Here is a 14,116-nt window from a genome sequence, read left to right on the forward strand (position 1 = left end):
AAATGAACTATTTGGACTTCATCAAGATAAAAAGCTTTTGCACAGCAAAGGAAACCATCAACAAAACCAGAAGACAACCAATAGAATGAGAGAAGATATTTGCAAATGACATATCAGATAAAGGGCTAGTATCCAAAAATCTATAAAGAACTTATCAAACTCAATACCCAAAGAACAAATAATCCAATCAAGAAATGGGCAGAAGGCAGGGCTCCTGGGTGGCTCAGTGGGTTAAACCTCTGCCTTCAGCTCAGGTCCTGATCTCAGGGTCCCAGGATCGAGCCCCACATTGGGCTCTCTGTTTGGCGGGGAGCCTGCTTCCCCCTCTCTCTCTGCCTGCCTCTCTGCCTACTTGTGATCTCTCTCTCTGTGTCAAATAAATAAAATCTTAAAAAAAAAAAAAAGAAATGGGCAGAAGGCATGAACAGACATTTCTCCAAAGACATACAAAAGGTCAACAGACACATGAAAAAGTGTTCCATGTCACTTGGCTTCAGGGAAATACAAATCAAAACCACAGTGAGATATCACCTCACACCAGTCAGAATGGCTAAAATTAACAAATCAGGAAACAACAGGTGTTGGTGAGGATGTGGAGAAAGGGGAACCCTCTTACACTGTTGGTGGGAATGCAAGCTGATGCAGCCATTCTGCAAAACAGTATGGAGGTTCCTCAACAAGTTGAAAGTGGAGCTACCCTACGACCCAGCAATGGCACTACTAGGTATTTACCCCCAAAGACACAAACATAATGATTTGAAGGGGCACCTGCACCCCATTGTTTATAGCAGCAATGTCCACTATAGCCAAAATACTTGGATAGAGCCCAGATGCCCATCAACAGATGAATGGATAAAGAAGATGTGGGGTGTATATATAAATGCACACACACACACACACACACAATGGAATACTACTCGGCCATCAAAAAATGAAATCTTGTCACTTGCAACAATGTGGATGGAACTAGAGAGTATTATACTAAGCGAAATATGACAGAGAAAGAAAAATATATGATTTCACTCATATGTGGAATTTAAGAAACAAAACAGAGGATCATAGGGGAAAGGAGGGGAAAAATAAGATGAAAACGGAGAGGGAGGGGTACCTGGGTGGCTCAGTGGGTTAAAGCCTCTGCCTTCGGCTCAGGTCATGGTCTCAGGGTCCTTGGGATCAAGCCCCCCATCAGGCTCTCTGCTCAGCAGGGAACCTGCTTCCCACTCTCTCTCTCTGCCTGACTCTCTGCCTACTTGTGATCTCTGTCTGTCAAATAAATAAATAAAGTCTTAAGAAAAAAAGAAAAGAAAACAGAGAGGGAGACACACTAGAAGATACTCAACTATAGGAAACAAACTGAGGGTTGCTGGAGGGGCGGTGGAAAGAATGGGATAACTGGGTGATGGAATGAGCACTGGGTATTATATGCAACTGATGAATCATTAGATTCTACCTCTGAAGCTAATAATACACCGTATGTTAGTTAAATTAACTTAAATAAATAAATAATTTATAATTGAAGAAGCATATTCATATATGCAACTTGTTTCAAACATATTTAGAAGTGTTTGAATGCCAGGTTGACTATACATTTTTAAACTTAAATTTAATTAAAATTTTTAAATTCCGTTTCTTAGTCACGTTAGCCACATTTCACATACTCAGTAGCTACATGTGGCCAGTGCTTTTGTATCAGACAGTCTAGAGCAGAACTTCAACCCTTCTTCCCCCTGCTTTTTTATGCTTTTATGAGAGCTCTAGCTTTTCAAAAAAAGAACCTGACGTTCAACTCATCATTACTTGGCTTTGTTACCACACTCTCATAGAGTGTGAAGAGACAAGGTGGCCCAGGGAGAGCCAGGCCTGCTTTTCCCCCACTTCTTTCTGGGGTAAAGGTGGGGACAGCATGAGGGTGGCCCCTCAGGGGACCTTGAGGACAATGTACTAAGAACCCACTATGTGGGATAAGCCAGAACAATCATAAAAAGTTCTTCTTACAGTGGGAACTTAGGACCACACAAGTCCTACTGCAGAATTCACGGGAAAAACCATATCTATAGATACAGATACTTTGTTAAATCAGAGTACCAAAGTACACAAAATCTCATTAGATTCTCTAAAATCAGGAATTACAGAGATGTCTAATACATCTGGTTCTAATCAACATTGTATTTTAGGACATAACTATAAAATAAGAAAAAATATTAAAAAATAAAGATTAGAAGGAGGAAATTAAACTGTAATTTCTCACAGATGATATGATGACCTACATAGAAAATGTCAGAAGAATCTGAAAATTATTGGGGTGCCTGTCTGGCTCCATCGATGGAGCATGCGTCTCTTGATCTCAGAGTTGTTTAAAATTAAAATCTTAAAAAAATTGGGGCACCTGGGTGGCTCAGTGGGTTAAAGCCTCTGCCTTCGGCTCAGCTCATGATCCCAGGGTGCTGGGATTGAGCCCCACATTGGGCTCTCTGCTCAGCAGGGAGCCTGCTTCCTCCTCTCTCTCTGCCTGCTTCTCTGCCTACTTGTGATCTCTCTCTGTCAAATAAATAAATAAAATCTTTTTAAAAATCTTTAAAAAATTAAAAATAAGTCTTTAAAAGAGGAATCTAAAAATTATTAGAATTGATTTAAAAATAGCAAAGTGGCTAGAGGTAAAAATCAACATAAAAAAATCAATTACATTTCCATAACCAACAATGAAAGTTAAATAGTATAATTTCTATTTTTTAAAAAATTTTTAAATATTTTATTTATTCATTTGAGAGGGAGACAGAGCAGAAGCAGGGGGAGCAACAGAGGGAGAGGGAGATGCAGACTCCCGGCTGAGCAGGGAACCCAATGCGGGGCTCAATCCCAGGACCCCAGGACTGTGACATGAGCTGAAGGCAGACACTTAATGGACTGAGCCACCTGGGTGCCTCAATAATATGATTTTTTAATAAAATTGATGCACCTAGTAATAAGCTTAACAAAATATGTGCACAACCAAATTATAAAATCTTATTGAAGACATTAAATTTAGTCCAAATGAATGAGAGATATGGCATATTTATGAACAGGAAAATTCAATGTCACAAGGAACTTATTATCCCATATTTATGTATTTGAAATAATCCCAGTCAATAACCCACCAGGATATTCTAGGAGTTTATGCTAACAAATTAGTAAATCTGTAGAAAAGAGCCCTGGGGCCAAAAATAGCCAAGAAGCTCTTGAAGTAAAAGAACACAGCTCAGGGGTGACTGTGGTTATTTTAAAGTTACTGTAATGAAGGCAATAGGGTACCAATGTAGGTACAGAAAACAAAATAGACCATTAGAACACAAAAGAGTCTAGACCTAAAACAAACACAAATACATAGGAACATTTGATATTAGTCATAATTTATATTATTGGCCAGTGGGAGAGAGACACACTATTCTACAAATGGTGCTGCAATAACTGGCTATACAGACATGAGAGAAGGAAGGGAAGGACAAAGGGAGGAATAAATGGGTGCTTCCAGTTCTGGCAATAGAGGACAAAATATCATGGAAATCCACCTGATACAGTGCAACTAAAAATGCTGGAATGCAACATTCACACATGCACGCACACACACGCAAACACGCACACACACCTGCCCACGTTGCCTAAATGAATTGGTGGAAAAGTAAGGGAATTCCTCAGAAGCTAGAGATGATGTGAAATTACAAATCCCAAGGCACAGGTGATCACTGGAGCCAGTGTTTGCTATCCAACCCTTAGGTGGCCTGGAACTGGGGTTTAAAGAGCCTTAAGTAGGGACAGAAGACCAAATCTGGGGTTGAGCAGAGAAGACTGGAATAGAAAACTACTACCCCCTTACACACATGCACATAAAACCAGGAGAGTCTAGGAGTAACACCCCAGACAGTGACTTAAGAAAAAAAAAGTGCTCCACAAAAGGAAACAGTAAGGATAAAAGCTTCTCATCCTTAGTCATGGGTGTAATGGGGGAAAATCCTCTCTGGTAATTCGAAACAATAAGCTTGTACTGACATCAGTTTGGAACCAGAATGTATATCACATGAGTGGCCAAAAAAATTCCAAGATGATATACAGAGAGCATATATATATATATATATATATATACACACACACATGAATGTGTATGACATATTATTCAGCCATGAGAAAAAAGGATCTCTTGTCATTTGTGACAACGTGGATGGACGTTGAGCACCTTATGCTTAGCGAGACATAGACAGAGAAAGACAAATAGTGTACGACATCATTTATATATGCAACCTAAAACAAGTCAAACCTATGAAAAAAACAAAGTAAAATGGTGGTTACTAGGAGAGGGGGATGGGAAGGATAAGATTAATGGTGTTTAAGAGTATAAACTTGTAATTAGTAGTAAATAGGCCATAGAGGTCTGATGAACTATACAAGGGATATAAACAATAATGTTGTACTGTAATGATGTGATGTGATAAACGTTGCTTCTATAGCAGTCATATTACAATATATAAATGTATCAAAGTAACACACTGTATACCTTAAATTTACAAAAGATAACATGTCAAATCTATCAAACAAACAGAATACAGGAGACATATATGTCCTCAGATTCAGGAAACCCAAGCGATTGCCTCCAGGATAAACAAATAGAAATACACATCTGGATTAACAGTAGTGAAACTGCAGGAATGTGATGACAAGGATAACATCATAAAAGGAGCAAGAGAGAAAAAAGGACTGTTAGATTAACCCCTGACTTCTCATAGCAACAATGAAAGTCAGAAGACAAGGGAATATTATCTTCAACGGGTTAAAAGATAACACCTGCCCTCCTATAATTCCTTAGCCAGCAAAATGATCCCTCAAAAATGGTGAAATAAAGCCATTTTGGGGACACCTGGGTGGCTCAGTCAGTTAAGCTGCCGCCTTCGGCTCAGGTCATGATCCCAGGGTCCTGGGATCCAGTCCTGCATCGGGCTTCTTGTTTGGCGGGGAGCCTGCTTCTCTCTCTGCCTCTGCCTGCCACTCTGCCTGCTTGTGTGCTCTCTCTCTCTCTCTCTCTCTCTCTCTCTCTGACAAATAAATAAATAAATAAATAAAATCTTAAAAAAAAAAAAAAGATGGCATTCTGTTACCTCTCCATCTTTGGGCACCTGGGTGGCTCAGTGGGTTAAGCCTCTGCCTTCGGCTCAGGTCATGATCTCAGGGCCCTGGGATCGAGGCCCATATGGGGCTCTCTGCTCAGCGGGGAGCCTGATCCCCGCCCCCCACCTGCCTCTCTGCCTGCTTGTGACCTCTCTGTGTCAAATAAATAAGTAATATCTAAAAAAAAAAAAAAAAACATTTTCAAGCCAATAAAACTGAGGTTTATTATCATCAGCTCCTATACGAGTCTTCTATTGCTGCATAACCAATCACTACACTTAGTGTCTTGAAAGAACCCATGTATGATCTCATGGTTTCTGTGGCAGGAGTCTGGGTACATATTAGCAGGGTCCTATGCCCAGAGTGTCACCAGGGTAAAATCATGGTGTTGCCTGGGGTTGCAGTCTCATCTGGGCTCCAGGTCCTCTCCCCGACTCAAAGACAGAATCCAGTTCATTATGGCTGGGGAACCAAAGTTTCTACTCCTGGAAGCCAGGTGTTCCCCTCCACAATGTGACAGTTTATTTCTTCATGGTAAACAAGAGGATCTTTCTGAATTCTGGGAAGACCTGAACACTTTTAAAAGGCTCATCTGATTAAGTCAGCCCCCCCCACAATAATCTTCCCTTTGGTGAACTCAAAGTCAGCTGATGACAGAGTTTAATTACATCAGCAAATCCCATTTGTCAGTATATAAGGTAATCACAGGAGTGAAATTCCATCACATTCATGAGTTCTGCTCACACTGGAGGGGAGGAGATTATACAAAATGTGCACACAGCGGGTAGGAATCTTGGGGACTGTCTTAGTAAAATTCTATGTACCTTAAATCCTCATGACAAGAATATGAAAGGATGGGGGCGCTTGGGTGGCTCAGTGGGTTAAGCCTCTGCCTTCAGCTCAGGTCATGATCCCAAGGTCCTGGAATCGAGCCCCGCATTGGGCTCTCTGCTCAGCAGGGAGCCGGCTTCCCCTTCTCTCTCTCTGCCTGCCTCTCCACCTACTTGTGATCTCTGTCAAATAAAAAAATAAAATCTTCAAAAAAATAAAGGAGAAGAATACGAAAGTATGTACTTCAGGTAAAACGAAAATAATCCCAGGTGGAAGAACTGGGACACAAGAGAGAAGAAAAGGCAAAGAAAATATTTGGGGTGCCTGGGTGGCTCAGTGGGTTAAAGCCTCTGCCTTCAGCTCAGCTCATGATCCCAGGGTCCTGGGATCAAGCCCCGCATCTGGCTTTCCGCTCAGCGGGAGCCTGCTTCCTCCTCTCTCTCTGCCTGCCTCTCTGCCCACTTGTGATCTGTCAAATAAATAAATAAAATCTTTAAAAAAATAAAATATTAAACATGTGGGTAAGTCTACACAAACATGAACTATTTAAAATAATAACAATACAGGGTGCCTGGGTGGCTCAGTGGTTAAAGCCTCTGCCTTCTGCTCAGGTCATGATCTCAGGGTCCTGGAATCGAGTCCCGCATCAGGCTCTCTGCTCAGCAGAGAGCCTGCCTCCTCCTCCTTTCTCTCTCTGCCTGCCTCTCTGCCTACTCGTGATCTGTCTGTCAAATAAAAAAAAAAAAACTTAAAAAAAATAATAACAATACATTTGATTTGTGTAATTAACAAACTAACCATCATCAAAATATCAGATTATAAAAGCATACAAATTCAAAGAGAATAGTTAATGTTAAAGAATTCTAACATCTATGTATTGTTTGAAAGAAGTATAAAAATACCTACTAAAGAGACAACGTACATGTTAAGTCTGCAGCACCTGAATGACTCAGTGGGTCAAGCGGCGGGTTCTTGGTTTCAACTCAGGTCACAGTCTCAGAGTTGTGAGATGGAGCCTTGAGCATTGAGCCTCTCCTGGGCTCTGCACTCAGCGAGGAGTTGAAGAGTCAGCTTGAGATTCTGTCTCTGCCCCTCCACCCCTTGCTGCAAGCCCTCTTTCTAAAATAAATAAAATCCTTAAGGGGCGCCTGAGTGGCTCAGTGGGTTAAAGTCTCTGCCTTTGGCTCAGGTCATTATCCCAGGGTCCAGGGATCGAGCCCCGCATCTGGCTCTCTGCTCTCAGCAGGAGCCTGCTTCCTCCTCTCTCTCTGCCTGCCTCTCTGCCTACTTGTGATCTATCTGTCAAATAAATAAATAAATAAGATCTTAAAAAAAAAGGTAAAATCCTTAAGAAAGGGAGACTGTTAAGTCAAATGTACAGGTTGAAATTGTTTGATTAAACACTACAGAACCGAAATAGATTAATACTTTCAAAATAAGAGAGGGAGTTTAAAAATGGAAAAAATCCTTCCACTACTCTCTGAGGCTCCCAACCAGACTACTTCCCCTCCCTCACTTAGGGTCTGACTCAGATCCCAGTCTGGTGGCCCCCTCAGCTTCTCCCAGATTCCTTCCCAATTTCTCTCACAGCCATTTCCCCTAAAGAGTTTCTTGTACATTCAATCCCAACTTAGCGTCTGCTTCTCAGATGATATTCCCGGACTAGCACAAATCCCCGATTCATTTTATGAAGTGAATAGATCCATGACAGTGAAACAAGTCAATGGCAATATGAGTAAAGAAAAGTACAGGCCGGGGTGCCTGGCTGGTTCAGTTGGAAGAGCGTGTGACTCTTCATCTTGGGGTCATGAGTTGGAGCCCTGCGTAGGGTGTAGAGATGGCTTAAATAACATTTAAAAAAAAAGAAAGAAAGAAAGTGCAGGCCAGTCTCATTTATGAACATGGTACAAAGTGCTAAACAAAAACCTGAGTATGCTCCATTTAGCAATGTCTACCCAACACGGTGACCAGAAATGCAAGGTTGGCTTAATACTAGAAAATCTATAAAGGTCTTCTAGAAAAAGAAATAAAAGAATAGTGGAAAGAGAAGAACTGAAACTGTTATTTTTCCTAGACAGTGTGATTTTCTGTGTAGAAAAATCAAAGCACCTACAGATAATTCATGAAACTTAGATAATTTATTACAGTCATTCAATAGACAATCAGCACACAAAGGTGAAGGCATCATTCACAATAGCATCAAAATGTAGTATCTGAATTAAATGTAATAAAACCAGTGTAAGATCTTTATGGATAAAATTATTTAAAATTTTGTAAAGATATTGGAAAGAATTAAATAGTAGATACAATGGAATCACAGAAGGGTTTGTGTGCGTGTGAGATTTGAAGAGCTGATTCCCAAATGTATATGGCGGAACAAAGACACTGGGAGAAAAACAATGGGCTCCCAGCACCTGCATTAACTGATCTTGCTGCTTGGCTTGTTACTCCGTCTCAACACCAAGTGGGACTCCATAGGTTCGCAGATCCTAGGGGCCACAGGATGAATACTTCCATCAGAGAACTGGCAGGAAATTAGAAGAAATGATCCTCTGGCTAATGAGCTTTCATGGCCCTGAGCCAGTAGGAAGAGGAAGTGATTGTTACCCGGAGAAGATGATTGATACTTGGAGCCAATAAACAAAAGGCATGATCAGAGGAGGGCTGGGAGCCTGTGAGGATGACAAGTTAGGGCAGGGGTCGCAGAGGGTCAGTCCATCTTCTCTAGGTTTGTTAGCTGGACTGTGGCATTCCAGAGCCTTTGGGCCACTTGAGGATCCCGAGCAGTTTTAGTGGGAAGAGTTATCATACAGGAACTGCTAAAATGTTTTCCAGAAACACCATCCAGCTCCTTTGCCAAGCTCAGGTAGAGGACTGGGATTGCCCCTTGTTTGGTGTTCTGTAGAGGGGAAGAGAGGGAGTCAGGCCAAACTGACTTTCCCTTGCTGGGGACACAGAGAAGCACAGCGCTGCCCCACCCTCTTCAGGCTAGGCTGGTTCCTCCCCTACCCACCTTACAGAAGAAGCTGAAGAGCCAGAAACAGAATCGGTATGGCCAAGAGAACTGCTTCATGATCTCTGTGTACACTACACCTGGGTCCACAGAGTTCACAGTCACACCTGAGAGGAGGAGACGTGGGTATAGTGCACAGTGAAATGAGAGGGGGATATTGGGAAGAAAGGGGTAAGTGTGGTTCTCCAGTGGGCAACGATGGGAGGATCCTACCAGGTCTGTGGGACAGAGGTAACCAGAGATTTAGGGGTGGTGCCAAGGAAGTCAGTCCTCTGGAACTTACACAAATAGGTGATATATTCAAGCCAGTGAGGAGACGGGAGTATCGGAAAGCCCTGGGTGAACACAGTGGATGGTGTTGGTTTGGGAGAATACTGAGAGGAGAGATCTGTTGTGAGTGATAAGAGAGTTGGAAAGATCAAAAAAGGAGATTGAAGACAGGGTTGAGGGAACTATCGACTGCACTGATGATCAGTGGGGGAGATTAACAGCTGGCCTAGGGGACACTAGGAGTAGGTTATGGCCAGAACATGTTGGGTGAGGTGTGAAGTGTTGGAGGTGGCACTGGGATGGAGGAATAGGGTGTGTCAGAGGCAATTACCTGTCCCTTGAAGTCTCCGGGCAAGCTCCCCAGTGAAGGAGGTCAAGAGCAGTTTGCTGCAATCGTAGTTCTGGTTAAAAGCCAAAGGCTTCCCAGCCCCTGTCAGATGTTTCTCATCAACATAGCCATGTGCATGCCGAAATGAAGACACATTCACTACCCGGGCTGACCCTGCCCGTTGTAGGGCCCCTGGGTGAAAAGAGGACCACACTCCTTCAATCCAAGTTCTGGAGTGAACTCCCATGCCTACTCCCCAGCCTGCCTCTCTAGGAGACTCCAAGAGAGCAGAGACCATCCAGGGCTTTCAAGATAGGGTCACTGAGCCCCACACCCCATGTGTCCCAGGCTAAGCACAGGACAGCTTAATGTGAACAAAGTCTTCATTTTCATTAGTTGCTTTCTTAATGTTTTTTTCTCCTCTTTTATTGTAGTATTTGGATTTTTATCTTGCTTTTCTTCCACTTGTGTGCTGGAGCTGCTTTAATTGATCCCTGTTTATGTTTTACCTCACTGGTGGCTAAGAGAGAAAAGCAGAGGTTGGAGACACTGTGAAAGCTATCTTTGGCGTATTTGTCACACAAACGTTCATTAGGTGTCTGGATTATGATAGACACCAAGACAGATACTAAGGACATAAGGGTGCTGGATTGAAGGGGGGAGAAATGTATTTAGAGATACTTGGGAAAGTGTGTGTGTGTGTGTGTGTGTGTGTGTTTTAAACCAGCTCTCAGGAGGCCTGGGTGGCTCAGTTGGTTAAGTATCTACTTTTGGCTCAGCTCTGATCCCAGGGTTCTGAGATCGAGTCCCACATCAGGCTCCTTGCTCAGTGGGGAGCCTGCTTCTCCCTCTGCCTGCAGCTCTCCCTGCTTGGGCTTTCTCTCTCTTTCTTTCTCTGAAAAATAAATAAATAAATAAAATCTTTAAAAACCCAGCTATCTTCCAGGGTAACGAAAATAAAATTACAATCAATAGTATAAGTTAAATCTTGGGGCGCCTGGGTGTTTCAGTAGTTAAAGCTTCTGCCTTCGGCTCAGGTCATGATCTCAGGGTCCTGGGATCGAGTCCCGCATCAGCTCTCTGCTCAGCAGGAAGCCTGCCTCCTCCTCCTTTCTCTCTCTCTGCCTGCCTCTCTGCCTACTTGTGATCTGTCTGTCAAATAAATAAAAAAAATCTTTAAAAAAATAGTATAAGTTAAATCTTTTTAAAAAGTACCTCACTATATATCTCTATCTATATAAAATTTGGATCATATAAAATATGAAAAATAGTAGTTGTCACATACGAGTTTATGGTGTTGAAAATGCCAGAACTATTTTGAGCCATACATTTAGATTACGAATCACAAATGAAAAACCGAACAGGTGGTATTTAGGCAAAATTTGTTGGGAAGAAAATTATTCTTAAAGAAAACAGACCTGAGGGGTGCCTGGGTGGCTCAGTGGGTTAAAGCCTCTGCCTTCAGCTCGGGTCATGATCCCAGGGTCCTGGGATCGAGCCCCGCATCGGGCTCTCTGCTCAGCAGGGAGCCTACTTCCTCCTCTCTCTCTGCCTGTCTCTCTGCCTACTTGTGATCTCTATCTGTCAAATGAATAAATAAAAAAATCTTTAAAAAAAAAAAGAAAAAGAAAAAGAAAACAGACCTGAGATTTGCAGGCATAGTGACATAAAGACCAAAGGGGCTCACAGCCTAGTTGGAGACAGATCCTCATGGAACAGTGTTGATGCGGGAACAGGAATGTATACAAGGGTGCGGGGAGCCCTGCAAATGGGGAGGCTGCTGGGGGAAGCATTGGCAGGATCCACAGCACAGGTGATATCTGTGCTGAGTCCTGGCAGAGGAACTAAAGTTAAGTCAGCTAAAAGAGCAGGAAAGGATATTCCTCATAGAAACAAGCACATGTGCCAAAAGCAGAGCCCGGGGCGGGGGTGGGGGGGAACAAGGTCCAAGAGCTACAGAGCATAGCTCTAGACTGTCTGCTGGAGAGCAGAGCGTGGATTAAGGAAGGGGAGAAGGTGAGGCTCTTAGTCTGCAGGGGGTCTGTGCATGGAAAAAACAGGCTTAGAGTTTCTCCTCTAAAGGATAAATACCTTCCAAGGATATTAAGCAAGTGATGTGGTGAATAATGATTTCCTACAAGCAGGAGAAAGAATGAAGAAGGGGAGGAGATGGGATGCCTGGGTGGCTCAGCCAGTTAAGTGTCTGATTTTGACTCGGGCGGTCCTGGGATTGGCTCCTGCATCAGACTCCTTGCTCAGTGGAGAGCCTGCTGTTCCCTCTGTCTGCCACTCCCCCTGCTTGTGCTCTCACTCTCTCTCTCTGACAAATAAATAAATAAAATCTTTATAAAGGGAAAGAGGAGGAGGAGAGAAGACACTTTAAAAAAGAGAGAGACAGAAGGGGAGGAGAGAAGAGAGTTTGAGAAAATAGGACTAGGCAAGGTGTAGACAGGGTGTTACAGTTTGTCAAAAGGGGGAAAGTTACTACTTGAGAACCCATAGAGTTTTGCCTTGCTCTTTGTTCTCTTTCCAGTTGGGGCTCATTTAATTGGCCGCTAAGAAGTCCATGAGATCCTGGCAACACGAATTGTCTCTCAAGAGGGGAATGGTAGCTCATTTTCAAGGAGAGGAGAATTTTTTAAAACGTAATCCCTTTTGTACACTTTCAATTTTGTGTTTTGGACACATATTACCTAACCCAAACAATTGATTTTATTTTAAAGAGGCTATTACACAGTCCAGGAGAAAATGTTAGGAAGAAGGCACCTGTCCCTCATTCTGTCCCAGCCTCCCCAGGAGGCTTACTTCCTTACTCAGAAAGTATTAAAAAATCAGAAAATCAAAGGACTCAAGCCCAAGAGAGAGATGTGTTCTGTCTAGATTCCTGGTGGTTCTTGAGCTGTTTGAGAGCAAGAAGTTGGGCTTCTTGGTGTCTATGTTCCTAGTGGTCTAGTGCTCCCCTTAAGAAGCTTTTGTTGAAATGACTGACTCTACTGGTCTAGCTAAAGTGCAGATCTGGGGGAAGGAGAGGTGGGATCTTAAACCCTCTCGCTGGTTGTATTTGGGGCTCACTGATTTTATTACCAGCCTCCTACTCCTGACTTGTGTCAGCTGGGTTCCCCTGCTGTGTGAGGGGGGAAAGCACATCGGGTCATCACTCAGTGAGCAGCTGGCGCCAAGCGGAAGGAAGTGGCCATGGGGACAGTAAGCCACGAAAATGCCAGGGGAATGGAGAAGCAAGGGTGGCACAGAAGGGAGGTACCCCATTCTCCCTTACCTTGGAGTAGATTTGTAAGCAGGAAGGGCCCAACATAGTTGGTAGCAAAGGTGAAATCAAGGCCCTCTGGGGTTAGTGTCTTGGGGATTCCTGGGAGGAGATGAGAACACAGGTGAGGTAATGGAAGGAGACAAGATCTGGGAGACAAATTGGCATTTAATAGAAATGCCACAGAACATGGCATGTATGAATTCAGGTTTTTAGGGTCGTGTATGAATTCCAGGTTTTTCAGCAGGGTGCACAGGTTAGTTTTGGTGGATGCCTGTTTTAGGGTCCCTGAACCGGAAAGGAGGCTCCTGAGACAAGTCCGGGGGAAACATACCACAGATTGCAGCATTGTTAACCAGCAGGTGTATCTCAGGAGACTCCTGCAGAAGCCACCGGACAAAGCTCCGGATGGAGGCCATTGAGCTCAAGTCCACCTGGCCAAGCAGGAGGCAGTTACCCTTTGAGACTACTTGGATCTCAGACAGGGCTTGCTGTCCATGCTTCTGGTTCCGGCAGGCAAGGATCACACGGGCCCCACGGCGGGCCAGCTCCTGGGATACAGCCTTCCCTATGCCTGGGGGAGAGCAGCTTCAGAGTAGCGTAGCCTGGGGAGTGACCAGAGAGGCTGGTACTCGCCCCCACCCTCCCTCCTGGCGCCACTGGGGCCTGAGGCACCTAGTGAGGCCACAGGATGAGAAGAGCACTCACCACTATTGGCACCGGTCACCACTGCTGTCTTCCCAGTTAGGTCTGTGGAGCACTGCTGGAGGTCCCAAAGATGAGACTCATGCCAGAACCACACACTTAGTCGAAGCAGGAGAACCAGCATGAGCAGGACAGACCCAGGGCTCCAGACCAGGGTGCTGAGTAGCGACCACAGTGCCATAGCAAAGACTTGGTGGTCTGCCACCAGGGGAGCTGGGCTGTGGTGGAGGTAAACTGGGGAGGAACTAGTCAAAGCTGAATGCAGATTAGCAATCAGGCTGGGTAGTGCCTAGGACACAAAATTTAAAGAGGCTACTCACTCTCAGATTTGCTCAAACATGCTGTTTGGACTGGGGAGTAAATTCCACCTTAAATTGCAAGTTTTGGACATTTGATTGCCTCACGGCTCTCTTTAGCCCAGAACCAGTGCTTCTTTGAAGTGTGTATAGGCTGATGGTTGTCCCCAAGTGAAACTTGGACTTGCACTCTAAGCTGGATTGGTGAATTGCAGGTGTTGGAGAGGCAAGATAGCAAATCCCCCGTCTTTAATCAATGTGTGCTTAAGCAGCCC

General features: G+C 43.8%; 1 protein-coding gene across 1 annotated transcript; it reads right to left on the bottom strand.

Moving 5' to 3' along the window:
- Positions 1–8,629: 8,629 nt before the first annotated feature.
- LOC111147940 (retinol dehydrogenase 12-like) lies at positions 8,630–13,843 on the bottom strand. The gene is made up of 6 exons (XM_022504199.1): positions 13,549–13,843; positions 13,175–13,414; positions 12,853–12,942; positions 9,579–9,767; positions 8,978–9,084; positions 8,630–8,863 (listed from the first exon to the last, which is right to left on the bottom strand). Exons 1-6 carry the CDS (start codon positions 13,724–13,726, stop codon positions 8,675–8,677), a joined length of 993 nt encoding a protein of 330 aa, XP_022359907.1. The 5' UTR covers positions 13,727–13,843; the 3' UTR covers positions 8,630–8,674.
- Between the last annotated feature and the right edge of the window lie 273 nt (positions 13,844–14,116).

This window comes from Enhydra lutris, unplaced genomic scaffold (assembly GCF_002288905.1).
Source record: "Enhydra lutris kenyoni isolate GAN:26980312 unplaced genomic scaffold, ASM228890v2 scaffoldscaffold18, whole genome shotgun sequence".
Lineage (NCBI taxonomy): Eukaryota > Metazoa > Chordata > Mammalia > Carnivora > Mustelidae > Enhydra > Enhydra lutris.

What these genes read in the sequence shown, in the direction of transcription:
- LOC111147940 (XM_022504199.1), bottom strand. Translation starts at nt 13,726, where the DNA reads ATGGCACTGTGGTCGCTACTCAGCACCCTGGTCTGGAGCCCTGGGTCT. An exon ending in CCGGAGACTTCAAGGGACAG is followed by an intron (nt 9,085 to 9,578) that starts GTAATTGCCTCT and finishes TCCTCCTCTCAG; the next exon opens with GTGTGACTGTGAACTCTGTG. An exon ending in TCTTCAGCTTCTTCTGTAAG is followed by an intron (nt 8,864 to 8,977) that starts GTGGGTAGGGGA and finishes TCCCCTCTACAG; the next exon opens with AACACCAAACAAGGGGCAAT.